This window comes from Uloborus diversus, chromosome 3 (assembly GCF_026930045.1).
Source record: "Uloborus diversus isolate 005 chromosome 3, Udiv.v.3.1, whole genome shotgun sequence".
Classification (NCBI taxonomy): domain Eukaryota; kingdom Metazoa; phylum Arthropoda; class Arachnida; order Araneae; family Uloboridae; genus Uloborus; species Uloborus diversus.
Window position 1 is genome coordinate 125,191,809 of NC_072733.1, and position 27,965 is coordinate 125,219,773.

A 27,965-nucleotide genomic window follows, 5' to 3' on the forward strand; every position below is an offset into this window, starting at 1 on the left:
TCTTTCTATTTTACATTAAAAATAAAATATTTTTCCTCACAGTGTTCAGACAATAAAAATTCATGTATTGATAATATCTTTAAAAAAAAAAAAAAAAAAACTTCTACTATAATCCATGATTATTTTATTTCAACATCAAAGACTATCCATTTTATTATCTACTAGAAATCGCCCGTCAAGGTATGACGGGTGAAAATTGCTTCTACATTTGAACAAAGCCATTGCCTGTTTGATGATATTTTGAAAGTTGAAATCTTAACCCTAATTCCAGTGGAGTAACCCTAAACTTACCAGTCTTACCAGTAAAACAATTAACTTACCGGATCCAGTTCAGCCTTGTCAAAATAAAGCATTTCCCTGCGTGTTAAATATTACCAAAAAATATTATCCAACTATCATGCCGTGACGCGAGTTTCATAGTTGATGACGTCAGCGTTACTCGATAATTCGCTATTATATCCTCATACATATAATAGCGAATGATCAGGTAACGCTCCTTTCGTCATGAACAATGAAACTCGCACCACGGCATGATAATTTGAAAATATATTTTGTTTTGACACGCAGGGAAATGCTTCATTTCGACACTAGTGGTAGCCGCACGGCTTTGCCCGTAGTAGAAAATTAAAAGGTCATTTGGTTCGCCTGTATATTTACAAATAATGGATGATGAATTTCTCGCCAATTTGCTACGTTCATTTGCTTTCCCCCTGTTACGGTTTCACGTTATGATAATTTGGTAATTTACTCGTACGGTGTGATAATTTGCCAGGTAAAATTTTCTTAAAACTGGAATAGAAAAAGAACAAAATGGAATTTTCGAAAAATCGTTTCTAGGTGCACACTCCAATGCTACAAACTAATTTTATACCAAATTTCATAAAAATCAGCCGAACTGTCTAGGCGCTATGCGCGTCACAGAGATCCAGATATCCAGACAGAGAGAGTTTTTCAGTTTCATTATTAGTAAAGAAAGATATACTGTGCATGAGCTCAAATCACCCTATTTTTTGTACTTGTTCATAATAATTCACCCAGATCATTAAGAAATACAACATGGATTAATGCAAAATATCTTTCACGCGCATTTTACAGATCAATCAAAATGGAAATGAGATGCCTTACAAGATGCAGACGATGAAACAGCGCGGTGTTTTCAATTTCGTGCCAAGTACTTAAATTCTGCTACTTTTCTTGTGATTTCAGCAAACTTGAAGACTCCATATCTCAAAGACGAGAGGACGAGGGCACATAGTTCATATGTCAAAAAAAGGTCTTAATATGCTGAAAAATCTGAATCCAAACTGAAATCGTGTGGTTTCCTGGTAAGCACTGTTCACATGAAATTAGGGGGAAAATCCTATTCGATTGAAGGTACAATTATATGACAACTTTCGATGAATAGTTAATATGGAAACTATCATCGCTTTGTATGGGTACTCTAAACACAATAAGTAATTACTTCCCGGGCATCTATTTTTATGTCAATCAGTGGCGCAGCAAAGGGGGGGAGAGGGGGTGAAAACACCCCTCAAAGGCATTGGTTTTAACATAAATGCGTATTCCAATACAGTAGTTTAAACATATGAAAAGACTGTTTTGATCAATAAACCTCTTCCAGAAGGTGTTTTTGGTCAAAAAACCAACCGCCAGAAGGTATTTTTGATTAAAAATTAACTCCAGTAGGCATTTTTGATTAAAAAAAAAACACCTCTGAAAGGTATTTTTGATCAAAAAACCCTCCAGAAGGTATTTTTGATTTTAAAAAATCTCTAGAAGGTATTTTTTGATTTTAAAAAAACCTCCAGAAAAGTATTTTTTGATTTTAAAAAAACCTCCAGAAGGTAGTTTTGATTAAAAAAAACCCTCCAGAACGTATTTTTGATCAGAAAAAACCTCTCCAGAAGGTTTTTTGTCAATAAGTTGTCTAATGTCACGTATTTCAAATACAAAATATTTTTTCTGTGAATACTGTGTATAAAATTATATTCATGTTAAAAACTCATTAAATTGTTTTATTTCTCGTATTCATTACCGAAAAATTAAGCTATTTATTTCATAAAATTGCTGTTTAAATTCAATAAAACAGGCATACGTATCTTTTTATTCTGTTAATGTTTTTTCAAGCAATATAAAATTTTGAACTCTATTGTATACTCTGTTGCTAGACACCTTAATTTTTTATTTTTCTCAATTGTTAAAATTCAGCGTAAGTGACTGAAGTTGAACAGCAGATAGAAAAGAAGAATTGCATACCAACTACTATTGCTGCTATCAAGAATAACTAATCCCGTTTATATGCCAGGTCATCGCATTCCTTAAAATAAACAAAAGAAAAAAAAAAACATTAGTAAACATAAATAAATAAATGCATAATGATCTTAAATGCTTTAGAAAAAATATCGGGGAAAAGCGAAAAAGAAGTGACAAATAAATGAATAAACTCAATAAGTATTACAATGTAAAATTAATTGAATGTTGGCAGAGATATAACGTATTCGTCTATGTTTTTTTGCACCATCATCCTTTTTAATGAATTCTGAAAGGAGATTCAGTTTTCAAAATTCGTTTTTATATTATTACAGTACAATCTCATTCATCCCGGACTAACTGGGGCCAAATGCGATCTGGATGATTGAAAATGCGGAAACTCGAGTAGTATAAATAATATGAATAGTAAATCCTTAAATAAGCAGACTTACCGTTCATTGCGACAAAAACCATATATTTTAGACAAACTACATAGCACAGTTTAAAAAAGACATTCAAAAAAATATCATAACTATTTTTCACATACAGTTCCTCAATAAAGTGGTCTAGTGACTTCTGGTTAAAACACGTGTACTATTGAATAAAGCACGGTCAATGCAACGTTTCATCATCTAAGTTCAGCTGACGTGGTGTTTACTAGATTACCATAATTTTCTGAACAATCTATCCAGGATTTGAATATATCTATATAAATAAAACAAAGCATATGTGTGTATATATGTATGTATGTATATTCCCTATACAAATCCACAGTTTACGTCAGATCTCGACCAAATTTGACAGGGAGGTACTTGGACACCCGAGAAGGAACGTAGGGGGGGTAACGCCAAAAACGAACCGAACCGTTCGAATTTTAATTTTAGGACCCGTAAAAGGCATTTAAATGGCTCTTTCTAACAAAATAATTATCCAATTTTCTGGATTCAAGTCATGTTTGAAAGCCCGCGAAAAAATACCCCTTAAATTGATTTACTTACTTCGAATTTCAAAAAAAACTAAAATCATCGGAAAAAAAGTTACAAGCATTTTAAAGCCTAATGGAGCTTCAATATCAAATAGGAAATTTATCGTTTGCCAACGTGTTCAATTTAACTTCGCGTGAATAAAATCAATTTTGATCTGTAGCCATTTTTTCTCGTCTGTGAACAAATAAAATTCTTGCTTTTTCCTTGAAGTAGGATTTTAGTTGTATTATTGGAGGGTTGCGTTTAATTTGTTTGGGACTTTCTGATTTGCCGTTAACGAATTTCAAAAACCCTTATTTTGACGGGAATTTTAGTTTTCCTTTTTCTATTGTTTAAGCCTAATTGTTGAACACGCGTCGCTTGACAGAACTTTTGTTTTCGAGGTAGACCGTGCAAAGCGACTAGTAATCCAAATATAGAGTGAATGATTGACTTACTTGAAGAAAAAAACGATCTTGATATCATAATTGAAAATCATCTAAGCGAACATATGTTTTTTTCACTACATGTTTTATCCTGATTAATAAGAGCGGATAAACGAGGTTCTGTGGTATTGATTGTTATTTGGCTAGAAGAAATTAACTGCCTTATATATGAGTAGTTTTTTTTTCTGCAGAAGTGTTTCTGAATAGATATTTATGCGACTAGAATTGACAAAGAAATGTGTAAATTTCAAGATTTCATAAGCACGCATTCGCTCACTCCAATAAAAGAGGGGTGCGTGCTAAGGCGCCTCACCTCCGTTTATCACATACAGTAACAACCACAATCTTTCAAATTTTCATTCATTAACAGACAAGTCAACACAGGGAAGATTTACAAAACAAAGAAGGTAAAATCAAACACAAGTCCCCGATGGGAATCGAACCCTTGACCTCCTGCAGCGCACGAAATCAAAGCTGACCACTCGACCACTGAGGCCCCATGTGTGTAAATAATTGTTACAACCTGATCCCCTTAATTTTTTTTTATTCAGAAGCTACACAGCATCACATACCTAGAGGACTGGGTGCCAAGCGCCGTGCCTCCGGATACATACAATAAAGATTTACAACAAAAGAGAAGGAAATAACCACCACAGAGCCATTGAAAGCCTCACCTGATCCCATTGATTGCTATGAAACGAGGGGCCGTGGTAAGCCCGATCGGTAGAGTGTCGGATTCGGGGCCGGAGGGTCCTGAGTTCGAACCTCGATGGTCGAAGACCCACCGTCGTCATTAAAGGGACTGGGCGACGTTAAAATTATGCTCGTGGTCTCAATGTCCTCCAAGTGAAACGATACCTCTGGGGGTGCTAGCACCAGGTAGCTATTAGCTCCTGGACTAGTTCTAATTCTCATTAACTGCTCGATCCGGTGATGGTGCTGCCATCTATCGGTATAAAAAAAAATAATGGAGGCAAGGCACTTAGTATGCAGTCCTCGACATAAATACAGTTGTAGTCAGTTGTGACTCGGAATCGATGCTATGAAACGAGAAACTGTGTTCATATTGAAAAATCACAACCATAAACTATACACGGGGCCTCCATGGCTCTGTGGTAGAAGCTTCGTCTTCTAAACCGGAGGTCATGGGTTCGATTCCCGCCGGTGACCTGGGTGTTATTTCCGTCTCTTGTGATGTAAATCTTTCCTGTGTGCGTCCGGAGGCAAGGCTCTTGGCACGCAGTAACTCTATGCATGTGAAGCTGTTTAGCTTATAAATGAACTATACATTTTTGTTCTATTTTTGGCAACAGTGTGAGAAACATATATGATCAGAAATATACTATTCTTCTCTTCACAACGCATTGCTTCAAATGATCGTGGAAGAACAACATTCAACTCAGCGTGTTCCAAAACATTGCTTGTTAGTTGTGATGGCAAACTTTTGATGCGAATTTATGAAAAAAAACCTTAATGGCATTTGTTAAAATTCAAGTTGTATTGTGATCGAACAAGAAAAATCTTTTCAATCCGAAGCTCTGGAATATCTAAGCTTTGATAAGGAATACATGCGCTTTATTTTTTGAAAAGGTACGTCTATTTTATTTGATAACTTAAGATCGAAATCGCAGTATTGATCTCCAATATGTTTCTGCTATGGTATTTTTCATATTTTCTTATAACTATGAAATTTAAAAAAAAAAATTCCGGATTTAAATTTCATTAAAGGTCTTAGTACAAAATAAGTTGAAAATGAGAAACAAAATAATATTTAGCATAATCTTAAAGCGAATGTGAGAGTTAGTATATATCGTCGCCTCAGAGCAACACTAACACATCTAATTCCAGGAATAACACTAAGATATCCTACTGTTGCTCTGAGGTGACGATAGACAACAAAATCAGAGCCGAATATAAGTGAATCATACTCAATCATAAAAGCGTATATTTCATTTCTCTTCAGATTTTAAAACAACTTGAATAACAGCAGTGTAGTATAAAACATTGTTTCTGCTGTCCTGAACGAGTTTCACGTACTTCACATAAATTTGGTGAAGACAAAAAATGTGTAATTATTATTAAGGCATTCAAACATGTACTACAAGAATTGCACTAATTAGGAAATGATATCATTGTTTCATCATAAGCGTAAATTTCCTTCAACATATTTTCATTCGTAAGTCGTTAGGAAGACTTCAGTGTCTTTCAACTAAAAGATTTTAGTATTTTCCTATTGAAAATCTCTCTCATTGAGAGCTGCTTCACAATCCGATAAGGTGGGTAAAAATTACGTTATTTATCAACATTTCACAATGAATTTTATCAATATGTTGAGAACGCAAGTAATTTATCTTGACCTTCGTAACAGTTATGAACTAGTGAATAGTTATCTCGGTTATTGTTTTCTCGAATATTCTTTAGCTGTATTAGCAAAAATTACCATATTTAGCGATATTAATAGAACAAAAATGATATATTAATGCTTAAAACAGACAGTTTTACTAGGGAGAAAATCTTAATTTCGTTTTTTTTAGTGAAAAGCAATTCGTTACTTTTTAAACCCCCCCCCCCCCAGTAATTACTAACTTGCAATATACTTCATTTATACTGAAAAACTGAACGCAAGTTATTGTTTCAAAAGTATACTGTACGCTTTCATATTTTCAACTGAGCCGCTTGATTTATGTATAACGTCATCATCAGAAAAAACTGACGAATAAACTTTATTTTCGTTCTAACAATTCACATCCATGACATGATTTAGTACATATTGAGTCATAATTAAGGATGAATTACTATTTACTAAAATATAATAAGTCATTTGTATTGTAGAATTATTATATTGAGATTGGATTAAAATGTATCATGAGCAAGCTTGTGAATATCTTAAGTATCAAACTTTGATTGCATAACCTTATTTTTATTGGAGGTATTGCAAAACAAAAATCCGATCGTCTGATTTTTTCTTTTTTTATTGAAATGAATCCGTCGACACTTCTGCTTTAAGTAATTTTCCTGACAATCGTAACAATAATGATGCTTACAATCAAAATATATTCAATTTTCGAAAAGTGGGATCGGTTAAATCAATAAGGGATTAACTTAAAATTAGACTGACAGTATTTTCAAACGGAATCGAGTTGGCTTGAGAACCGAAGGTCACCCAAGATTGAATCCACGCGCCAATGTGTACCGCACGTGTGCTTCAGGGGTTGTTGTATTCAAGTATTTGTGCAAGCAATAGCGACTTCATTAAGGGGTAGTTTGTATCATTCAATTTTTTTAAAATTTCTGATTTCATTTTATATTTATTCTTTATTTGTCATTTATTTTTTTTGCTTTTTTTTCTTATTTTATTTATTTTGAATTTTTAAATATTCGCTCAATAGAAAAAAAAACATTTTTTTTTCGGTTTTTGTATTTTATTGTTTTAAATATGTCTTGATCAATAGCGTCTTATACATTGCATGTTAAAATTCGTTCTGAAACTTCTCGTTTGAATTCTTATGTTACAAGAAAAACCAGTCAGTCCGAACATAGCTTTATTTAGATGGTGCTATTAAATTAGCAGGAAATATAGATTTTTGTGTTTAGTGGAATCCATCATTTAAATAATATTGAAAAAATAATAAAGAATTTACTTCGAAATTTCTTAATTGCAACAAATTTGTACAAATATGATTTTTAAGTTTATTTAAATGTTTTAAAAAAATGTTGTATAGATTACTTTTTGTTTTGTGCGTGCTTTAAGTTGTTTTACCTTTTCGTTATATACTTAATCAGTGATTACTTTATTAGTATTTAGATTAGTTAAAAAAAATAATTTATGCCTTTAGGCAATAGAAAGGAAAAATTAGCACGCATTTTTTCGGGAGGGGGGGGGGGCAAGCTTTTTCATATTAAACATTGATGAATTATACTTTCTGAAATCAGAAAGGCAACAAGTAATAATAGGAGAGTAACATTTGTTAATTTGTGGTGCAAAATCATTCCTCATTGCATTATTAAAGGTTAATGCTTTTCACTGGGAGAAAGGGGTCGCAAGAGTTGAGAAAAATAAAATCATGCTTAAAGGAGTTATCGGTATTAAAAGAGGATTTAAATATTCTGGGCTTAAGATATCGAAAGAGGGTCAAATATTCTGTTTTTCATATTTTTCTCTATTGTGCATTTAGAACAAACAGCACAGGCCTCTTGTGAGCGGCCGACAAATTGCCCTGAATTTTTCTTGATAAAAAGAGAAAGTTTGAAATATTGTTATTGCATGAAGGCATAGTTTGTTACTAAAATGCATCTAATTGACGGTCTTAAAAACACATCTTCAACTACAACTTGCCGAACTTCTCGCCACTTTCTCTTCAAGAAATATAACTGTAAAATAGTACTCTAAAGAAAAGGATTGAAGTGAGAACATTGATTAATGCTGAGACGTGATTTGGCGATAAACTAATTCAACAGATTCAAAAGAATTTTTACACTCAATTTTTTTTGAAATATTTGCACTCTAAATTTTTGTAAATATTTAAAGAAAACTATAACGCCACGTGGAACTTACTCTGCAGCCTCTGCACTTGTGCTCCCGTGCAATGTATCTATGATGTGTGTCAGTCAAGTGCCCATACTTGGAACAGTACCCTAACTTGGGACATTTTGCCGAATTTAGTTTTGAGAGCTGGTACAGCTGTTGGTATTTCACCAATAAGAAACAATTGTCACAAAATTAATGAATAGTTATCTTACGAGGCTATATGAGTTGAACTTTGATGTATCAGCTTCATGGGTTATTTTTATGATTTTGAAAATTTCAAAAAAGTATGCGATTTTTAAGTATGAAAATAACTTTGGTTACCTACGCTAACTGAGCAGCATTAGTTTAAATTTGTTTGACAGTTCATCTTGGCTATGTACTTGTGCCTTATTTGGGCAAATGCATTTCCACCTAACTATATAAGGAATATGTCTATAAGGAATATGAGGAAATAAAGTGTATAATTGTATTATTAAAAACGTATAGATACAAAATTGTATAAATTGAGGGCTATTCTGATGACAAATGTGTCATACCATAACAAGACAGAACAGTTGTCATCGTTAAGGAAATTTGAATCTATTGATGAGCAAAATAAGTTTTGATAAAATATTACGTATCAGTTCTACTAATGAAAATAAATCTTAAAATATAGATGAGACTAATTTATTTGTACCTAGTGAATTTTACGTATTGTGAAGGAATGAAAATGAATGTGAAAAGATGTGAAATAAGGAACATGGAGAGCTAAAAATAAGCTGTGTTAATTACTTGGGTTCACCAAGTGCTTTTATGCTTCTAAATATAGAGGGGAAAGCAGAAATATTAAATTCAAAATAATTAAGAAGGCTGGGGAGACATTCAACGTTTTCAGGGGCAAGTGTACATTCTGAAAGCATTGAAAGTTTACAAGATTAAATTATTTCTATCTAATGATACCTTTTTCTTTATTGGGTTGTAAAATAAACTTCTTAAAAATGATAATTGGTGTCCCAAACTATTATCTATTGTTGAATACATGAAAGATCAAAATAAGTGTTCCAAATTAGGGCGGGAGGTGGGACAATATTTTTTTCGTTTTATATTTAAAGGGACATGTCTACACATCTATAGCTTCTCTTGAGGTGAAGTACTAAGGCGCATCCTAAAAATAGAAGACTTCGTTCAAATGGAAAACATATGATTAATATGCAACTAAAGGTAAAAGTTCAAATTCCCAAGTATGGGCACTTAACTGTAACCACAATTTTGTAAAAGTGTTACGCCCATCCCTGATTATATTGAATTACAGCTTATCTTCTGATCAAGAAAAATGTGCGACGTTACAAGTTAAAAAACACAAAGCATTGTTTTTACCTTGGTAAGGATCAGGAAAAGGAGTTTTTTTTTGTAATTACACCACACATCAATTAAGGTTAATGCTCGTAAATGTCATTTTCTTGTAGTGCCAAAACATAAACACGAGCTTGCTTTCGTCTTATTGATCATATCTATTGTTAATAATCTTTGCTATTTAAGTTATTCCACGTCGTAGACAAATATAGAAGTGCAATTCAATGCCCCTCTTTAGAGCTATTTAAAAACAATGCAAATTTATTTTCAGTTCCACGTTTAATTTTCATGTTAGGATTCAATCAACTTCAAATACAAATATTTTATTTATATTTGAGTCAAAACAGTTTTTTAGTAAGACACTGCAGAAGTACAGTTTTGCTTCAGAAAATTGTCCAATGTATGAAGTTTATTTGTTAATGTTAAACTTACGGTACCTCTTGAATTAACAACGTACTCAGCAAGCACAAAAAATGACTAATGTTAATTTTTTAACCTTTTAGTTCTTGAAGCTTAATTATGACACGTAAAAGAATTGCTGTTATCGGAGCTGGTCCCTGCGGATTGACTACTGTAAAATGTCTATTGGAGGAGAACCTCATACCGACATGCTTTGAGCAAACGGAACACATTGGTGGTTTGTGGAGATACCATGAGGACGACATTGACGGTTTAGCATCGGTAATGAAAACTACAATTATAAACAGCAGTAAAGAAATCACAGCTATGAGCGACTTTCCACCATCAGCTGATGCATCAAATTATATGCACAACAAACAAGTGTATGAATACCTGAAAAGCTATTCAAAGGCATTTGATTTAGAAAAATATGTCGTATTCAATAAAGAAGTTATCGAGGTAATCTGCATTTTATATTTATCTTGAAAATTTTACAAAGCAAAGCAAGCCTAGTCTGGCTGTAGTTGATGTTAAACATGAGTATACTATATAAAGGAAATACATTTGTGATTAAAAAATTAATGTAAAATTCAAACGTTATACTCGTATTTGATAACTGCTTAGTTTTGAAACTTTTTTAAATTTGCCTTTCTTAAGCTCTTGATTATACATTTACTTATCGGTAGACTTCGTATTTTACTTGCAGTATCGGTTAAGAGGAACATTTAATTGTTGCATTTGGACAACTATATTTAAGTACTCTTCAGAAATATTACGTTGTTTATTTTCGAAGTTTAGAATGTTTTAAGTGTTCCGATTTTTGTAATAGGTGTAAATCTTAATGATCTCAAATTCGAGAATAGAAAGAATGTTTATGGACTAAAACTGAAAAGTAACGGCTGTAAAGCCTTTTCTCTTAAATATATATAACATATGCTGTTTTATTCTCGTGTTATTGAAACGTCGAATGTTTTCTCAAAACATGTTCTAATAACACGTTGTTCTCAAAAACTCTCTATTAACAATCGATTTCTGGAGAGCCTTGAAACAGCTACAACTCAAAGATTAATTTAAGTTTCAAAACCTATAAAATTTAATTTCTTATGAATAATTCTAGAATCTTGTATATTTGAATATAATTTCAAAAGTAAAATAAGAGCAAGTCGCTAACTTTGAATCAGACAAAGCTCCTTTTTAGAAGATTATTTGTATAGAAATGGAACAATGCGACCAAACGTCGTCCTGTTAGAATTATATCTTAATGTACAAATAAACTTTCATCTTACACATATATGGATCAATTAGAGTGCACTTTCTACTAAATAAGAATAATAAAACTTTAAAAACTCTAAAACACATAACATATTAGCAACATAAAGGGTGTTTTTTTAGAGGTGGAGAACTTGAGATTCAAATAAAACACAGTTAAATGTTGTAAATTGCCATGACTGTTACTTTATTCGAAAAATGTTTATTTGCCATTTTTATTTAAATATGATTTCTGGCATATGGCCACCTCGGCAGGCTCGGTGAAAGTCTAATCGGAAAGTCCATTTTTTTTTACTTTTTGCAGCAATAGACGCCGTATGTCAGTAATAAGGTGGCGAATGTTCTCTTCCAAGACGTCAATCGTCTGTGGCTTATCGGTGTAGACCAGCGACTCCACATAGTCCAACAGTGTTAAATCGCATGATCTTTCAGGCCAATTCACGTGTCCATTACGCGAAATTATTCGTTCACAGAACGTTTCTTTCAATAAATCAATTGTGACGCGCGCCGTGTGGCGTGTTGCACCGCCTTGTCTATGATGAAATGGCAAACCGAACTGAACACAAAACAAGTGACCGCTATCAAAATGGAACACATATCAAACAGTGTTGCCAACTTAAAGTTCTATACCTCTAAAAAAAAACTCTTTATTTGTATATGTTTCACAATGAACATCTATAGTACTATAGCGGCAAAGTTTTGCTGAGTAAGCGTAGGTACCATTTTTCAATAATAAAATCCATGTCTGAAGTTTTATCAACACCCTGTTAAAAACATTTAAACCCGGTTCAATCCCTAGACCAGGAACTGGATCAAAACTGGATGCACAGAGATGTAAACATTACTAAGCAAGAGTCGTTTAAGTAAGTTTTAGTGTGAAAACAAGCTAGTTAGGGCGGGAAAAAACTCAGAAGGAATAATTTTGAGCAGGAAATGCTTTAATGAACTCAGACGAAAAGATCTTTAAAAACAGCACAAAAATTAACATTGTAGCTGGTCAAGTAGTATGTATCTCAGCAAAAACAACCCTGTTGTAAAAATTTCCCCGCCAAGAAAACCTTTAACTCTTCCCCACAAAAAAGAATGCCTTCATCCTAAACTAAACGAGCTGATGTGTGCATCACATGACTTCCTTTTACTCCAATTTAATGTCATTTCCCGATCGCATCACATGACTTCCTTTTACTCCAATTTAATGTCATTTCCCGATCATTGGCAATTTTAATGTGATTCAATTGTTTACTCTCTAAATATCACCAACAGTGGCCAAATTAAAATCAAATTTAAAATTAAAAAAATCGCCAAATTTGTCGCCAAGTTGGCGAAAAAACTTGGCGACTTAAAGACGCGACATATCGCCAAGTGTCCAGCAAATTATAACACCGCTTGAATTTACATCGAAATTAACAATGATTCCCCCCCCCCCCCCCAAAAGGTGCAAAAGACCCCTTAGAAACATCCGAATGCAGTCAAAATTGAAGGTGCGTATTGAGTTTACGTATCAAATTTCAACTTTCTAGGACATACTGTTTTTGAGTTATGCGAGATAGATACGCACATACATACGGACGTCACGAGAAAACTCGTTGTAATTAACTCGGGGGTCGTCAAAATGGATATTTCGGGTGTCTGTAGGCTCCTAGGCATACATCCACGTGTGGTCGGGTCGAAAAAAAAAACTCAACATTCATTCGGGGGTGAGAAAGATGGAAATTAAGGACAATTTTTGAGTGAAAATTTTTTCGCGAATACAATACTTCCTTTTTTGAAAAAGGAAGTAAAAAACCTCAAGGTGTGATGAAAGAGGAGAACAGGGAGGATGATAGTTTGGCAGATACTTGGCGGGCAAACTAGATATCATGACTTTTTAAGGCTGAGGTGGTTTCTTTTCTTTTTTGTGGGGAAGAGTTGAAGGTTTTCTTGGCGGAGAAATTTTTATAACATGGTTGTTTTTGCTGAGATATCAAATCTTTTTGCATTGATATTATTACTTTGTCTGTACTTTGAGAATTTCAAGTCATAAATATTCAATTGAAACAACAATGTTTTGTGTTTTTAAGGAACAATAATTTCAAGCTTAATTTTACGTCATGTTATTTTCTGACGAGTAAGATTCTATGTCCGTTTGGTGAGAATTGGGACGTTTAAATTTTATTGCAATCCTTGTATCCTCTCTGTTGCAAAGAAAACTGCTTGGATAATAAAATACTATAATTTAAATTATATTGTTTTCAGGTATTTTAAAAGTTTGCAATAAATTCTATTAGTTTCTTTATTTGATGGATTATTCAACATTTTCATGAAGTTTTTTTTTAATGTTTTACAACTTACGGGTTATATCAATCTAGCTTTTATTTAATGACTTCTTTTCTTAAATCGCGGATTATTTTACATTTTATGAGAATTTTAATGGTTGGGTGATTTATCTTTCTTTTGATAGAACTCTTTGTCTTGTTTAATTCCCAGTTTTCTTTAAAAGTTCCCTAAAAAGACAAACTAACGTATGGTATGACCAAGCAAAATAAAAAAAAAAACACCCAAGTGTTTAAATATTTTAACTTGAAATGTGTCAGAAGTAGCTGTACTCACTCTACGTCAAATCGCGGATGTCACAAATTTGCCACTGTGACTGCGTATGAGCGTGGACTTAGCTCATTTCAAAAGTCTTGCTTAAATTAATTGCAAAAATTTTGTCTGTTAACAAATTACAGCAAAACACTGATATCCACACACATATTTCATATATTTCAATTCATAATGTGTTATTTTTGTGAAAATGCATTAATTTAGAAAATAAGTAAACCAATAAATAAGTGCTCTTTTTCGCTTTCAATTATAAAGTCAGATGTATCATATACATATGCGTACAGTTACATATAATATGTCACGCAAAATATTGTAATGGTTTAACCCCAATTTCGCCGACATTTAAAATTTCTTCCCCCTTAAATATGTTAAAACTGAAAAATAGGAAGAAAAGAAATTTCGTATCGGCGAAACTGGGGGGGGGGGGAGGGACTGTATTCTAATCTTATTCATTAATATTTATCTGCTTAAATATTAAACTATATATAATCTTAAAACAGAAAGCCCTATGAGCTAACTCCGCGCGCATACGCAGTCGCTGTGGCAAGTTTGTGATATCCGCGATTTAACGTCTAGTTGCAACTGTTGGATCTGTTTTATAAGTCTGGATTAAATTTCATTTCCGAAGACAACTTTTGAAGAATAGTTAGATCTTAGATCGGTTCTAGCCTTGCAATTGCAGTCAGAGATTAACAAGCCCTATAAGCTGAGAGAAAGTACATCTGAATTTAAGGGAAATTAGTGATTTTCAAACTTTAATTACTCCGGCTCGTGATGTCCCTGGGGTTTGAATTTTTGTATATGTCCTCAATGGCCCCCCAAGAACATGTATACAAAAAATCATCACAATAGCCCCCCGGGGGGCTGCTGCAGAACCCCGGGAAGGAACGATTTGTGGGGTAAAAACGAGGGGAGGGGGGTCAAATGGCACTAAAGGCACATCAGTAGGGCACAAGGAAAGTGTGCGAAATTTCAGCTTGATTCCTGTTTTCGTCTGGGCTGTAGCCCTGTCAAAGAAAGCGAAGACTTTTTTGAACAGCGATTTTCTAACTTGAATTCCCCCTCCCCCTGATGATCCAAGGGATTGTATTTTGGTTTATGGTGTCAGGAGCCACTAGAGATTGAGTGTACCAAAAATCAACTCCGGGGGTCTTCATGGGGTTGAGATACAGAGGGGTGTAAAACCCAGAAAACCCCAACTTGTTCTGTCCTGTAAATTATTCTTGGCCGCTTTTATTTTCTTTTGTCTTTGACGGTGGATTTGCTTTTGTTGGCTGCTGACGTTTGGTTTCCTTGGTGGCGGGACGCTCACGCGTCCCGTGATGTTCTGTTAACCTGTAGGTTAGTTTTTGTGGTTTTTCAACAGCGATAACGATTTAAAGTTTACATGCAGCTAATTTATAAAATACGCACCTATTATGTTTGAGTCATACTTCCCCCATAAGTGTCGACTCCTAAAAAGAGCATCACCTCTGTCTACTTTGCATGTACAAAATTCCGGAAGTGGTTTACTGATCCCTGCGCATTAATTATTAAAATAGAATGCTTTTACCGTTAATTTTGTGTACACCATTAGTATTTTAATTCCAAAATGACTTTTAAGAAAATTTTGAAAAAGAAATTATCCGATTAAGAAAGAGTAATGTTAATAGAAAAAATACAGTGGCTCCCAAAAGTGTTCGCACACTTCGAAATTTTTCAGTGAAACCAAAATAACGCAAAACTGAATTCGAATATGGAGTCCAATTTTTTTTTTACATCATTCCTATGTCATTCTAAATAAAAGCCTGTAGTTTTTCGAAATATTGACTAATCTTCTTTTTGAAATAGGTCAAAAAAACGAAGAGATAGAGAAATAATACGCCATAAGAGTCATCATACACTCAACTATTTTCGAATAAAATCATGATTAAGATTATCACGTCGTTTTTTTATTATTTTGCATTGTGTTGACCCTTAAGTCATTTGGCTCTAATTTTTTGTTTATTTATTCCTTAATATTGTGTTTATTACTTTAAAATGGCTGGTATTCGTAAAAAACCAAACACCATTCGAAATTTGAATTTTTTCCTCACAGTAGCGTAAATTGGTTCGAAATGTCTCTAAAATACTTAATTTATTCCATTCTATAGTAAAGTGCTTAATTAAATGCTTTAAAGAAAAGAATCGGACCGAGAACAAGGTAAGAAAAGGTCAACCGGCAATATTGACAAAGCGTGATCGGAGAATTTCAGTTACAAAATTTATGAAAAATAAACATCTGAGTGTTTTAAACGTTTCTGAAGAGTTAGATGAAAATTTTTACATTTAATTTTCACCTAAAATTGTTCGCATTAAATGGGACCTCTTACCACAGTAATTTTCTTAGCCGTGCGAAATACAGAAAGCTTACGCTTTTCTCGTAAAATCAATGACAAATAAGCTCAAAACGTTTTGGAATTACGTCTTACTTACAGATAAAAATGAATTCAACATTTTTGGTTAAATTGTTATATAATTGTAAATAGAAGAAAAAATTAGGAATTTAATCTTAAGAACTTAGTTGGTCCCAGTTGGCTTCCTGTGTGAGGGTGCATATCAGCATCAAGACTTGGTAGTTTGGAATTTTTCGATGAAATAATGAACCATGCTGTTCATTTAAATATTTTAAAAACCAATTTTAAACTCTTAGCCAAAAATTTGGTTATCGGAAACAACTTTGTCTTTTATCAAGATAACGATAAGAAGCACACGGTTTTCAAAGTTTGTGTCTAGTGTCTCACAAATTGTCCTAAACAATTTAAGAAAATACCCCTTCAATCTCCAGATTTGAGCTTAATGTAACATATTTAGAGATATATGGAGGCTAGATTACGAAAATACGTCTTTGAAACGAAAATAGAGCTAGAAACAGTAAGACTCGAAGTGTGGTTAAACATTTACACAGAAATTACACAAAAAAGGAAAAAAAGAATTAAATCTATTCCCATACGTTTAAAAGGAGTTGTTGACACTGCATGATACGCTACTAAATAATAACTTAATAAAAAGTTAGATTATTTAATAATATATAGACATTTTTTAAAGTGTACGAAGACATTTGTGAGAAAATTTCCGGCACTTTTTTGATTTTTAAAAAATTAAGTTTTAATATTTTTTAAAAACATTTTATGTAGTTTTGTTGAAAATTGATCATAGATCTTGTAATTAAATACATATTCCGAAATATTAATTCTAAAGGTTAGGGTCCTATTTCATTGAAAGTCGTAGGTGTACGAACACTTTTGGGAGTCACTGTATATATTTATCTTAATTCCGTTTTTTATAACTTTTCTTCTCTTCAATAATTAGCCATATAATAGTTAAATTTGCTAACACTAAAAGCGTGTTACAGCTGGTAGGTAATTTTCAAAATAATTTGTGCTTAATTTTAATGATGAAATGTCATTTCAATTATAGGTAGATGTAGCCGAATCTTACGATGTCACTGGACGACTTAATGTAGTTACTAAAGACACCAAAACAAATCGAATTTCTCAAGAAGAGTTTGATGGCGTTATGGTATGCATTGGCCATCATGTCTATCCAAATATGCCAACATTTTCAGGCATGGACAAATTCAGAGGTACAATCATGCATACGCATAGCTTGAAGAAAGTTGACGAGCTGGCTGAAAAAAGAGTAGTGGTGGTGGGAGTTGGAAATTCCGGGATGGATGCAGCAGTGGACATTAGTACAGTAGCAAAACAAGTAAGCTCATCGTCTGATCTCAGCAAGTAAAATAAAAATCATTAACATAATTCTACTGAAAAAAAATCTTAATTATTATCATTAATCCTAAAACTGGGTCAGGTTTTTATTCAGAATTTACCTTTTAGGCCTTCTTCTCGTGAGGCAACTTAGTTAAATCAACTTTTGAACGAGCAGTTATTAGGAAGTGCAACCAGGTAGAAAAGTGAATGAATCGCCTGTCATGTTTCAGAGGAAAGTCAACTGTACCTAGTGTTCCCCGCACACCAGGTACATGTCCCGTTACCATTCTCGTGCGTATGATTGTAATCGCCTTTTTAGTTGATTCCCATGCGGTTGTTCTACGCATAAATAAAACAGGAATTAGTAAATAGAGAGGGCAAGTCCAATCATTGGCAAATCAAAAGCTTAGGCAAAGACCTCAAGTCACGTGACTCAACAATGGCGAATGGTTGACACGTTTTGCGTGAAACTAGCGAAAGAGACCTGATGTTTTCCAATGCTTCTCTTTAAAATATATCCATAACTTAGTCTTTCGTTCACAAATGAAAGTCTTCACTTTCTCTCCATTTTATCTCTTCTCAATGGAATAAACTAGATTAGAGTCGACTCTGTTCAGTTTTAACAGCGGTGAGGAGCAGCTATTCGAATAAATTCGGCTTATTAGAAGAAAAGTTGTTTCAACCAAGTTGCTTCGTGTGGAAACAACGTAAAACGCCAGTCAACTAGCTAACAGGCATCTTTTTCGAAATGTTGATTCCACCAACCGTCTCTTGTGTAGAGGCGTTTTAAAGCGTTTTCATGCATCAAAATGTTGACCAACAGCTTCCAAAAGCAAACTCTTCTTCCAGCAGTTGTGTAAAAGAGGTAACAGGTTTTCCAAGAGTTAGCTAAAGTGTAGTTAGTTCATAAGAATTTTAAATGGAAGAGGCTATCGCATTTTTAGCATGTTTTAATGTTTTATCATGTGATTTTGTGTTCATTCTTATTCGTTATCGTAAGAGTCGAACCTCATTAAAACCAACTCAAAGGGACCTTTAAAATTAGTTCCTTTTAACTGTAATTCGTCTGATCCGAAAAACAATAGTGTTATTTGTAAATACTATATGGGACGGGAATCGCAAGTGTAGTTCGGCTTAGTTGTAATTCGTTTAGGTCGTATTCAAATTAACGAGGTTCGATTGCATTTAGGTAGTGTAGCATGAAATGTTTATCCAAAAAATAATTGTAGAATTATAAAGAGAATATTTGTGATGCTATATCATTGCTTGATTTGCAATGCTATATCAACGAAAGAGATAGGCATTGATTTTTTCGACAGGATTTAGCTACAGCAGTATTTAAAAACGCCGAAATCGGCTTATTAGTAAGGCTATTCTTGACTTATGTTTTTTAAATGCCTAGACTGATTTAAAGCTTGACCAAGAAGAGAAGGCGCGTGGACTGGAAGCGGAAATGGGACACTTCATTTTAAAATAGGTAGTGTTTGTGAGGGCGCACAAGCGGAGTAGGGGTTACTTGGTGAAGATGCGTTGATATTTCGCAGTTGCGAATTCACACATTTGGAGAATTGGGGAGGGGGGGGGGGATTTTTAAAATGTTTAATTTAGTTATTTAAATTTATTTGTTGATTTATTTTTAATGTAAACTATTTCATTTACTATTTTATTTTAATTTATTTAATTTTAACGTAATTTTATTTTAATTATTTTGTGTGTATATGTGTGTATGTGTGTGTGTAGCACGGAACGTTTCTAACAAAACAATAATAAAAATAATAATTTAAAATAAATAAATAAATAAGTAGGGCAAAGGGGATAAGAAAAATTAGGGGGGGGGTCATATGGTATAGCAAAAGGTTTTAATACTCATACAGAATTCCTGGTAAAAATAGGATTGAAAATGCGCATAGTAGCACTGAAATAAGTTTTAGAAGGCTGTAAACCTGTGAGTTCTCTTTCGCGCGTGTGCACTTGCTCTCAATTTGATATAAATAAATTTCAAACACTTGAAAGCCCCCTTTGGTATGACCAAACAACAGGTTGCTGTGTTTAAGTGGGAGAAAAGTTTGGAGGTGCAATATTTCAATGCAAGTTTTAGTGGGGTTTCCAATATTTTCTGTGTCTAGAGCCCCGTGAAGTATTATTAATAATTTATATTATCTTCCTCGACCATATTTTTTCTTAAGTCCTTTCAACGAAGTATGATTAGATTGTGCTTTACCCAAAATGCTTAAAAAGTGCTCAATTTCCTTAAACAAAAGAATCTCCTTAATGCCATCATAGTAAGTTTGAAAAATATTTTCTGAGTAGTTTATGATTAGCAGAAGGCGGAATCTTCAAAAGACAAAGAGCCCGAAGAAGTTTCTATTCCATTCTCGAATTCTGCAACAAACCTTTTCCAGATTATGTGATGTTAGGCTTCATTTTTAGTGCAAACAGTGAAACATGGTCCCATTTTATTTTAAATTGTTGTGAATGCCCCCAAATACCGCTTTAAATCAGGTGCTTTTTAGAAGCTTAGTCCCCGTTCCCCTCATGTTATTTTTTTTAATTAATTTCATTTATAATTAACCCCTCCACGCCCCCTCCAATCTAGCGCTCAGTAAAGTGTATTGAGGAAAAATAAATAGCATTTTCAACGATTTTACAACCACCATAAATAATCCATACTGCTGGTTTTGAAGTTATTAAAAAAAAATACAGAAATTTGTTTTCATAACGTTGTTTCCAAAAGTTTTTAAAATATAATTTAGCTTTTGCGGAAACAAGAAATGAAAGAGATGTATTTTATTTTCATTTTTTTTTTTTTTTTAAAGTTTTGATACTGTTTTCAGGTCCGTCATTTGGAAGATCAGGGGGTCATTTCAAACCCTTTCCCTGGATTTTAAAACACAATGTAACCATGCATCATGTTGCTTTTTTACCTATAAAAATTGAGTATATACCCTTTGCCTCCCCCCCCCCCCCCCAACACTTCGAAATGACGAGGCTGACTGCGTTGTCACTACCTAAGCCCCAAACTTAAACCAAGCTTTTTAAACTGAAGTGAAACTTTCTTAAAATAAGAACTGTAAAGTAATGTAGTCAGGGGCATGCACCGCCACCGGAGGGGGGGGGGGGGCACCTGTCGGCCCGGGATCGAGCCTGAAGGAGCCCGAGATTTCTAAAATAAGGGGTGAAATTTTGTGGGGACGTACGGGTAAACAATTTAGAGGGGTCCCGTAAAAGACATTCGTGACGGGCCCCGAAATTTCCGTGCACGCCACTGAATGTAGTCCAACAAAATAATGTGCGATGAAACACATAATTAGCAATGATATTTAAAAACTCTTAAGTGGTAGCAAAATTTAAATTACTTATATTATTTCACAGATGCATTCATTCCATATGCAACTGCTCACTATTTATGCTAATATCTCTCCAATATACGATGGCGAAAACATTGATTCTAAAAATTAGGGAGTGCAGAACAATCGTACAGTAATTACGCTCTGAGCATAACAAATTTTTATGAAAAGCTCGCTGAACTGTGAAAGTTAAGATTCAGAGTAATATTACTATTACAAATAATCTGAATAAAGTAGAACAGTCTGCTTCACTTGCATCAATTACATGATTTGCGCTGTTGTAAATTCGCCACTGTTTTTTTTTTTATTTATGCAACTGCCCTCCCCCCCCCCCTTTTAATGGGTTCTTCTTGTCACTCTGCCTCGAGGAGCTTGTCAGGTGATAAAACCAAACTGTTCTTTTCAGAACAAAATGTCTTTAAAAGGAAAAACGTTGCATTCTAGAGAAAGGAACGTTGTTAATAATGTGAGAAGATTTTTTGAAAAAGAAGCTAAGTCTGGCGAACTTTTAATTTCAATTCATAAAGTGCAACACAGAATATCTGCCGCAACTGGAGTTTCAGTTCGGACTATCCAACGTATAAAAAAAGAATCGCTTTCGAATGACCTGTTATCTCCTGGAAAACATCGCCCTCAACCTGTTGATCGGAAAGCGTTTTTGGATAGTTTTGACTTATGTGTTGTGAGGAGCACGATAAATGAATTTTATAAATCAAAAAAGATGCCTACAATACGATTAGTATTGCCAATTTTAAGAGATAAAATTAATTTCCCCTGGAAGAGGAAAACGCTAAGAAAAATCTTACACAAAATTGGATTTCGATGGAAAAAATGTCAGAACAGGAGAAAAGTGCTGATTGAACGACCTGACATCATTTCATGGCGATGCAAATACTTACGAGAAATAAAAAAGCATCGTCAAAATCAAAAGAATATTGTGTTTATTGATGAAACTTGGATTGACAATACTCTTTCGTTTTCCAAATGCTGGCAAGACGGAAAAATTGGAGCTACTGTCAAAGATGGAGCAGGAAGTCGATTGATAGTAGTGCATGCAGGATCTAAAGAAGGGTTTATACCCAATGCAGGTTTGGTCTTCAAAGCAGGATGTGTCAAGGGTGATTACCATGGGCAAATGAATTTCGAAAATTTCGAAAAATATATTCGAGAAATTTTTTACCAAACATCGCCCCTAACTCTGTAATAGTAATGGACAATGCTTCGTACCATACGAAGGTTGTAGACCCTGTACCATCGAAATATGCAACAAAATATGTGATGCGTCAGTATCTAGACGAACAACTCAATCCCATTTGACAGCAATTTGAGAAAACCGGAAATTTTTGAAATAATTCAAGCAAATGCTTCACCGACAAAAAAAAATATCGCATGGATGAACTTATAAAACAGCAATGGACACTCGGTTCTACGATTGCCCCCTTATCATTGTGATTTGAACCCGATCGAGTTAGCCTGGGCAGCTGTCAAGCGCTTTATAAGGAATAGAAACGTTGAAGCTGAGTTAAGTCTCAAAACTCTAGAAGAACTTACAACGCATGCAATTCAAAGTGTTTCCAGTGACGACTGGGAAAAATACTGCAGCCACATTGAAAAATTGGAGACGAAATATTGGGACACTGACGGAATCGTAGAAAATGTAGTTGAAACTCTAAATTTCACCGTTGAATCAGAGTCAGGAACAGATACAGCTTCCGAAACAGGCTCAATGAATTGGGAATGAGACATTTTCAGCAATTTATCCTGTTAAATATTTCATGTTTTCGCAATTCCATCCACATCTTTTAAATTTTTTCGCAATAGCTTTATTGTTTTCACATCTTAGTTTGATGACCCATTCTGTTTCGGAAATTTACATTTTTTTTTTTCATTTCGAAAAAAGGCTTCAAAGATCCCCCCCCCCTTTTTTTCGCATTCTTGTCATCAATTCTCAATAACAGATTTCAAGATTTAATAAAAAAACACTTATACAAGTTCACGATTGAAAACCTGTGCTTATTTTCTGCTTTATTTTAAGGAGGGATTGGAAGAATTGCAATCCTCCAGAGCCCTTGTTTTTTTTTTTTCCCTTGACATATTATCTATTCCAGTTTAAACGAGGAATTTTCTATCAATGTATTGGAAATCAACCATTTATAAGTTGCACATGTGCTTTCTTACTAATATATCAATATTTTGTAATCTAAGTAGAAAATTTTTAAGATCGGAACAATTTTCGTGAATGTTTAAAAAAAATGACTACATATGTTTAATTGCACATTCATAAGATTGGAAGGAGTGGAACAATTGTTTTTGTAAATTACTGGAAGGGATTTAGAGAAGCACAATCTATAGAACGAAACAGTTTATCATTGTAATTCAATGTCACAAGCTTCATACAGCATTATCCTCTAAAATTTTTAGGAATTTACCAACAGGTGTTCTCAAAATGCATTCTTCCTATAATTTATTTTTTTGATATTCATAATGTTTGAATGTTGCTGATCTTGTTTAATTAATTAATGCTACCCCCATGATTCTCGCTACCATATATTTCGTACTTCCAGTAATACTTTTTCTCTCGCCCTTTTTATTTATTCATTTGTTTTGTTCTTAAGAATTATTATTTAGTTAATTAAACATCATTATTATAACCCTTGTTTTGATTTCTTATTCAACAAAATGCAAAATAATATACGTATTAACGTTCTATTTTTTATTTAAGTATTTAATTCACATTATTTTTAAATGTGGGTGAGGAAAGGAGGGTGGGGCTCACCTTGAGACACTTTTCCTCCTTTTTTTTTCTAATTTTGTTATACATTAGTCCGTCATTGTCAAACCCACTATGCAACTTATAAAAATTTCAGGAAAAGGTTATAAGACATGTTTGTACAAAAAAAAAAAAAAAAAACCTCTTACCTGCTTAATCAGTGGAATCAAAGTACTAGTGTATTTGAAAATTAGAACGTTTTAAAATCTATGTGGGAAAATAGAGCTGTCCCAAGGTGTACCTTTTCCGAAAGGAAGCCTCTTTTTCCTACCATCCTTTTTTTATATTTTAAATATGCTGACCTTCTTGGGAGGCCACTGTGTAAACTACGAATACGAACGTCGTAATCATCTTGGCATACAATTCGATTAGGCTAAAATGATAGTATTCATGTAAAATGTATTGCGACCCTTTTTTCTTTAAAAAAAAAATAGAATTAGTTTTGTTAAATGTATGGTTATTTTACTGTTTGGTGAAATAAAATTAAACTACGGACGTATTTTTGAATACGAAAAGCAGTATAAAGATTAAAGTACAGGTCACACGCTGGGGCACCCCGAACCAAAATGTTCGGAAGGAGGAAATGAAAATTCAAATTTTACTGCATGTTAAAATACAACATGCACACATCCTACATCTGAGAAGATATAAGTATGAGAGGAAAAAACGCAATTCTCTGTACTAGTATCTTCCAGTTTGCGAAATCTTTTGACAAAATGAGTCAAATAAGGACTTTTTGTGAGGCCTCAGTGAACTCCCATTGGTACCTCTCTGTTCACAGGCTTATATTTTCCCGTTTAATTCATGCAAACATAAACTGTTTTCTGTTAAATTATATATTTACTCAGAATCATTAAAATATAATGCCACAAAATTCCTCTTAATTTTAGTTTTTAAGGTATTATGACGCCAAACAAAATTTACTATAAAAAGTACTGAAATACACCAGATACAATTTACCTCATGGTAATTTAAAAATAACGAGAATATTTAAAGTTTGATTATTTGTTATCAGAAAAAAAAGTTCGAAATGCTGTGTTAAGATTGCTTTTTTAAAAGTTTAATCTGCATGCTAAGGATCAAAAAGGGGAAATCATTATTATAATGCTCAAATATAAATTTTCCTACATTTAGTACTTGGTAACACTAAATTTAATTACTAAGCACACAGTAAAAACACATAATCAATCGATCGATTGCAAGTTAATTTACGAACTGCATAAAAATTCACAATCGACAAGCTCATTTTTTCCGAAAAAAAACGGAGTGAGAGAAGAAAGGCGATAGGAAGCCAAAGTAAGTAATTCTGATTTTCAGTCATTTGCTATCTACGCCAAATCGCCGTAATCGACTCGTCCAGCCACTACGTCACGCGCGCCTTCTCTTCGTGGTCTAGCTATAACGATTATCCATCCTAGTCATTGTTGCTGTTGAAATCAAAAATCTTGAATCTTGAATCTTGGACAGCGGAAGTTAGTAATGTAAACCAAAAGAAAGATGAAAATGAAAAGAAAAATTTTAAACTTTTAGGGTATTACGTGCACGTAAAGGTTCACTTTGTAGCAATTTACTTTTTAAAGGATAGAAAGACGACTGTATCCCTTTCCCTTATTCTGGTGGTTACAAAACGGTTCCCCCAGTTCAAAAATGACTAGGTTACTCAACGCTCTCAAGAAAATAATTTCAATATCGATCAGTATATTCTTTTTTTTACTAATCTATGTATCACACATTGGTCAAAGTATTTCACATCTTTGTCTTCGCAATGCATGGATACTACAAAAAAAAATACCTGTAATGCTCGGAAAATTCATTAAAAAAAAAGGAAAAGACGGTCAATCAAGGTAATTTTTTAAACTGTGCGGTTTATCTAAATTGTAAGAAAATCGGCAGTTTTGTATAAATTGTAGATTTTATTTATCATTATTTAATCGGTCTAATTATATTTTCAATAATTGAGATTATTTGAAAGAAACTTTTTAAATTAAATTAAAAATGTGTAATTTATTTTTTATTCCACATGTGTTCGATGAAATTTAACATTAAGTTTCATTATGTTTCTTATAAAATTGCGGGTTTTTGTGAAACTACAGACAAGTTAACAAATTTTGAAAGCTGAACTGTTTTTTAATCAAGACTAAAAATGTAACTTTTAAAATACAATTTAAGTTAACGTTTAAATAATATTTAGATCTATTGAATGTAAAGCATTTTAAATCAAAGCCTTTCACCAAAAGCATGATTAAAAATTTACGGTGTTATGACAGGAAAATGAGGCAAATGACAGAAAAAATCTTATTTATGATAATGCAACATAATAAATCATGTCATCAAGCATTGCAAGCTTTATGAGCACTAATCTTCAATAAAATTGGAAATGTATGAAATTGTACTTAGAAATAAAAGTATTCAAAAAAAGTAATTAAAATTCAAAATTTTCTATAAACATAAAATTCAAAATGTACTTTTGGAAGGGGGGGGGCAGTGGGACGAATGGAAAGTTTTCTTTTAATTCAGATACTGAAAACTAAAAAGTGTGTCATATTTTACTTAACCTGTTATTGAGGCTTTTGAAAGCAAATTCAAAACTGTTATGAATGTCTTTAACATCATCAACTTTGTTTTAATGCCCCTTTCGTAGATTGACAAAGAATCCCTATTGAATATTTGTACAAATTAAATATTATCGTTTTATATGGTATATCTTCGCAATTCTATACGGGATATTTTTCTTGTAGGTATATCTTAGCACAAGGCGAGGAGCTTGGGTATTGCCAAGGGTTGGTCCAGGAGGTATGCCATTCGATCTTGTGATGCTTCGAAGATGGCTAAATGTTTTGCTCAAATCACTACCTTATTTTCTTGTTTGCTGGTTTACCGAGAAAATGTTGAATTATAATTTTGATCACTATCTCTATAATTTGAAGCCACAGCACCGAGTTTGGAGCCAGCATCCAACGATATCTGACACTTTGCCTATCAGACTCCTAAGTGGCACCGTGGTGGTAAAGAAGAACATAGAAACATTTACTGAAAACGGCGTCATTTTCGAAGATGAAATGAATGTTACTGAATGCGATACAATTGTTTTTGCGACTGGTTACAAAATAAATTTTCCATTTCTCAGCAACAAAATAGCTGCCGTGAAAGGAAATGAAGTTCATTTGTACAAATATGTTTTCCCACCACATATGAAACATCCTTCGCTGGCAATATTGGGATTGGTTCAGATCGTTGGTGGCGGGTTTCCTGTTGGAGAAATTCAAGGTCGTTGGGCAACTCTGGTAATGAACAGGAAACTAGCTTTGCCTTCAAGAGAAAAAATGGAAGCTGATATTCAACAAAGAAAGGACATAAACTCTAAACGGTATGTAAAATCAGAAAGACATACCATTCAAGCAGATTACATTGAATACATGGATGAAATAGCGTCTCTGATTCATGCTAAACCGAATTTGTTGAAGATTTTCTTCTTGGATTTTCCTCTGTTTGCAAATTTATTATTTGGTCCGTCCTTGCCGTATCAATATAGGCTTCAAGGACCGCACCCCTGGGATGGCGCTCGAACTGCGATATTAGAATGGAAAACTAGAGTAGTTAAGCCCCTTAAGCAAGATTACGAAGAGCATTCCTTTGTAAAATTTTACATTATTGCATCAATATGTGTATTTATAGCTCTGGTGTTTATGTTAAAAGTTTTGTTGTGAGCTTTGTTGAGTATTTATTTTTTAAAGCAATAATATTTATTCACGTTTTATTCTAAAGTATTTTAGTTAGCAGTTGCTCTTATGTTTTACGAAAACCATATTTATTTTTTATTCCAATTAGGTTGTTTTGTATTAAATTATATTTGTTATTATTTACGAGGAAAAATCTAATTTACAATATTATATTTAATAAAGGAAAATATTCAATATCCACAGCCCTATTATAAACATATTCAGAGAACTGATGGCATGATTATAGAAACTTTGGTTCTGATAACATCTGAAGAAAATGAGCAAATATAAATACGGATATCTCATACTTTAGAAGCATACGACTGAAGCATTAAACTAAATAAAAACAACAAATTAAAATCTTTTGCTTTAGACCTATAATTTTCTGCCATATCTACGTCGTTGAGAGCAAAGTGGTGAAAGTCAATCTTTTAATATTTTGTATTTACAACGTTACAAATTATTTTTGACCTCATTCCACTGAATACGAAAGTGGTGCAAATTGAGGTTCAACCATTTTCAGAGAGACAGTCATCACTAATCGTAAAACCAAACAGCTTGAGTGTTTTGTGCATAGCTGGATACTGAACCATTTAATTGCTAAAAAAAAAATGTTTTATTGA

At 33.3% G+C, this 27,965-nt stretch overlaps 1 protein-coding gene across 1 annotated transcript; it reads left to right on the forward strand.

Annotated features, from left to right (window-relative positions):
* The first annotated feature begins 5,818 nt into the window (after positions 1 to 5,818).
* Positions 5,819 to 27,401, forward strand: LOC129218682 (flavin-containing monooxygenase 5-like). Its single transcript, XM_054853003.1, has 4 exons — positions 5,819 to 5,937; positions 10,025 to 10,379; positions 17,214 to 17,504; positions 26,362 to 27,401. The coding sequence occupies exons 2-4, from the start codon at positions 10,041 to 10,043 to the stop codon at positions 27,328 to 27,330; spliced, it is 1,599 nt and encodes a 532-aa protein (XP_054708978.1). The 5' UTR covers positions 5,819 to 5,937; positions 10,025 to 10,040; the 3' UTR covers positions 27,331 to 27,401.
* The last annotated feature ends 564 nt before the right edge of the window (positions 27,402 to 27,965 follow it).

Coding starts and splice junctions, on each gene's coding strand:
- LOC129218682 (XM_054853003.1), top strand. CDS start 10,041: ATGACACGTAAAAGAATTGCTGTTATCGGAGCTGGTCCCTGCGGATTG. Junction 10,380..17,213: donor TCAATAAAGAAGTTATCGAG/GTAATCTGCATT, acceptor TTTCAATTATAG/GTAGATGTAGCCGAATCTTA. Junction 17,505..26,361: donor TTAGTACAGTAGCAAAACAA/GTAAGCTCATCG, acceptor TTTTTCTTGTAG/GTATATCTTAGCACAAGGCG.